Source organism: Octodon degus, unplaced genomic scaffold (genome assembly GCF_000260255.1).
Source record: "Octodon degus isolate 3935 unplaced genomic scaffold, OctDeg1.0 scaffold00005, whole genome shotgun sequence".
Lineage (NCBI taxonomy): Eukaryota > Metazoa > Chordata > Mammalia > Rodentia > Octodontidae > Octodon > Octodon degus.
In genome coordinates this window covers 26,296,829-26,299,568 of record NW_004524581.1, presented here as the reverse complement: position 1 = coordinate 26,299,568, position 2,740 = coordinate 26,296,829, and the positions used below count along the sequence as shown (strand labels likewise).

Below are 2,740 nucleotides of genomic sequence, written 5' to 3'. Positions count from 1 at the left end.
CACTGAGCTACATTCCCAGTCCAAGCTTATTGTTTTTGTCAAAATGAATGGCCCTATACAATCTCTCTACAATGTTTCAAAGGAGAACAGTGACTTATTTGTAACTTTTATGTACAGCTCGCCTGCTTCCTGATTTGAGGTGGGGAAGTCACATGAATTGCACACTTGAGTCCCGACAGATCGACGATCCTAACCCCTATGATGCAGAGAGGCAGCCTGGCCTCAAGGAGGAAACAGGCTGGTGAGGTCACCAGGCTTTCTGGGGACCTGTGGTCCTGCTGGGTGGGACCAGTGCACCTCGATGCTAATGCAGGGATGGGCTAGATTACACAGGTCTAGGTCCAAGTGAGGAAAATTCTAGATCACAGTCCTCTGGAAATGTCCTACCTTACTCCCCACAACAGGTTCCGGATGAAGAAGGAAGCACTTTTTTAAGGAGGCAGCTTTTGGGAATGAGAGATGTGTAAAAACAGGAAAAAGTTCATGTAAAATTTGTGATCTGTTCAGAGGTCTCCTCCTGTAAAAGTGTGAAAGGGAACAGCGTCACTGGAACATGCGAAGGCCTCTCTGGGGCGGGCAGGCCATGAGGGCAGAGCCCGCAAAGCAGTACTGAGGGGCTGGGACCTGCACAGTGGGCTCCGCACTGCTGGCCACCATGTGGGGCATGTCCTAGGGCCCAGCTGAACTAACACAAAGGGGAGCGAGCAACCACTGCTCAGCTGGAAGACATCACTGAGGGCAGGCTGGGAAGAGGAGCAGGCAGAGGAGGGGGAAGAGGAAGGGCCTGAGCCCGACCCTGCCTCTCATGAACTTTCGAGACTGCTGCACTCTAGCACAGGCATAAAGGCTCAATGAGAGGCAGAAGTATTGAGGGATTAACCAACATGAAACTTGGGGACAGAGTGAGCTGACTTCCCCTTGGGAATAGCTGTGTGGTGGCAGCTGGCTTTCCTTTTCCTGCTAGAAGGCAACCTGGGCCCCCAGGAGCGTGCAGACTGTGGCAAGGAGGCCCCAGGACCCGGCAGGTCAGGGAGGCATGCTGAGAACCTTGCCAGGCTCACACGGTGGGCCCCTCTGCCTCTGCTGCCCCACTTGTCCGTCCCCTTCACCCTACCTGGGTGCAGCCAGCTATCTGGATGGACGTGGGTCTGTCACATGGCTCGCAGGGTGACCTCTGGCCCAAGCCCTGGCCTAACCCTGCTGCACTCACCATGGGTAAGGAAATGGGAACCACCGCTCTGGAAAGCAGCGCTGCCACTTGGCGAAAACCCCTTCAGGGAAGCCTTCCGCAGCCTCGGGGTACTGGCATAGGAAGCGCTGGATCTCTTCCTTCCGCAGCGGCTGTCCAGTCTTGGCACGAAAACAAAACAAAGGCACAGACTTCCCATGACCAATTCTGGAGCTGAGGACTGGTGCAGTGGGGGCAGCAGCACCTCCTTACCTTGATCACCAGCTGCCGGAGATGGTCGAACATCCTTGGGGCATCCTCCGGGAGCATCACCTCCAGGGGCAGAGAGTGGGCACAGACGATGCAGTCGGCAGGGACCGGCTCCGAGGCATTCTGCTCCCCACTGTAGGGCCACCAGGGGTCGAGATCTGTGAGGGGGTGCGACACAGAGACGGTAGGTGGGTGCAGGAAGAGCACTGGCTATGAGGAAAGCCTGCAGCCAGCAGAGAGGAAGGAATTTTCAGAGCAAACAATCAGAGGCGCTGGAGCGCGCGACACAGGGCTTAGCCAGGCCGGGGAGAGGCTCTTTGCTGGGAAGACTCTCCCACACTTCCCTATCTCAAATCAATAAACAAGGCACTGCAGGTGGAAACCATTCGTCCACGTAGCCCCTGCCACCCTCAACCCTCTCCCAGCATGCACTACTTGGCTGAAATGTCCAGGGCATGCAGGCTGAGGCAGAGGGTCGGCGGCTGGCCTCACAGCTGCACCTGTTGGTGTCTTTGAGAACTCCAGAGCTGCACCCGGCCCTTGCTTCCCAGTGACCTGGAAGAGGGGCCAGGTAAGGGCAAAGAGGAAGGGACACACAGGAGAGCTGGGACCTAGCAGAGCCATCACTGGTGCATGCCGCTCCTGCCTGACCACTGCTTCTGCCCAGGGACCCCAGGTGGGGGAGCAAAGAAGCCCATGCCTAGCCCCCTACCTGGCAGCTGCCCACTGCTCACAGCCTGCCTCAGTTTCCCCTGCTCCAGCTTCTGACATGTATAGTTTAGAGTGCTCCTGCATTCTTTCTTGTTTACTTTCTCATTTCAGGATTCATTTGAGTTCTCAAAAGCTGTGTTTATTTTAAACTCTAATTTGATTCCAGAATGCTTCACAAGCTGGTTCTGATTACAGCCCAGTAAAGACCGTTCAGGAGCCAGCCAAGAACAAAGGCAAAAGACAACCAAATGTGGCTGAGATGAAGTCAAGGATTTAAACCAATAAACACTGGGAAACTCCCCCTAATCACAGAGTACTTTCTGTCATCAGCAGTGAGCACTGGATCTTGGTGGTTTGTTGCTTAAGGCAACTGTCATGGGCAGGGCCTCCTCCGCTTCTCGGCAGAGATGGGCAGACCCAGACACCTCTCCCCAGCCTGGCTCAGCCCTGTGTCGGGTGCTCCAGCGCCTCTGATGGGTGGCAATGCTCACCTGCGAGGGGCCTCCAGGGCCAGCCTCTGGTGCCACCTGTTTGGTGGCACATTGGAGCAGCAAGGCTGTAATTTTTTTTTTTCTTTTTCTTTTTTTTTTT

General features: G+C 55.3%; 1 protein-coding gene across 2 annotated transcripts in view; it reads right to left on the bottom strand.

Moving 5' to 3' along the window:
- Positions 1 to 2,740, bottom strand: part of CUNH6orf89 (chromosome unknown C6orf89 homolog) — a 35,438-nt gene that overhangs the window by 8,903 nt on the left and 23,795 nt on the right. For both annotated transcript variants that reach the window (XM_023720251.1, XM_023720250.1), the window contains exons 4-6: positions 1,442 to 1,596; positions 1,211 to 1,350; positions 388 to 517 (exon numbers count right to left, since the gene is read on the bottom strand). In XM_023720251.1, coding sequence (XP_023576019.1) covers positions 388 to 517; positions 1,211 to 1,350; positions 1,442 to 1,596 — 425 coding nt within the window. The remainder of the gene's footprint in view (positions 1 to 387; positions 518 to 1,210; positions 1,351 to 1,441; positions 1,597 to 2,740) is intronic.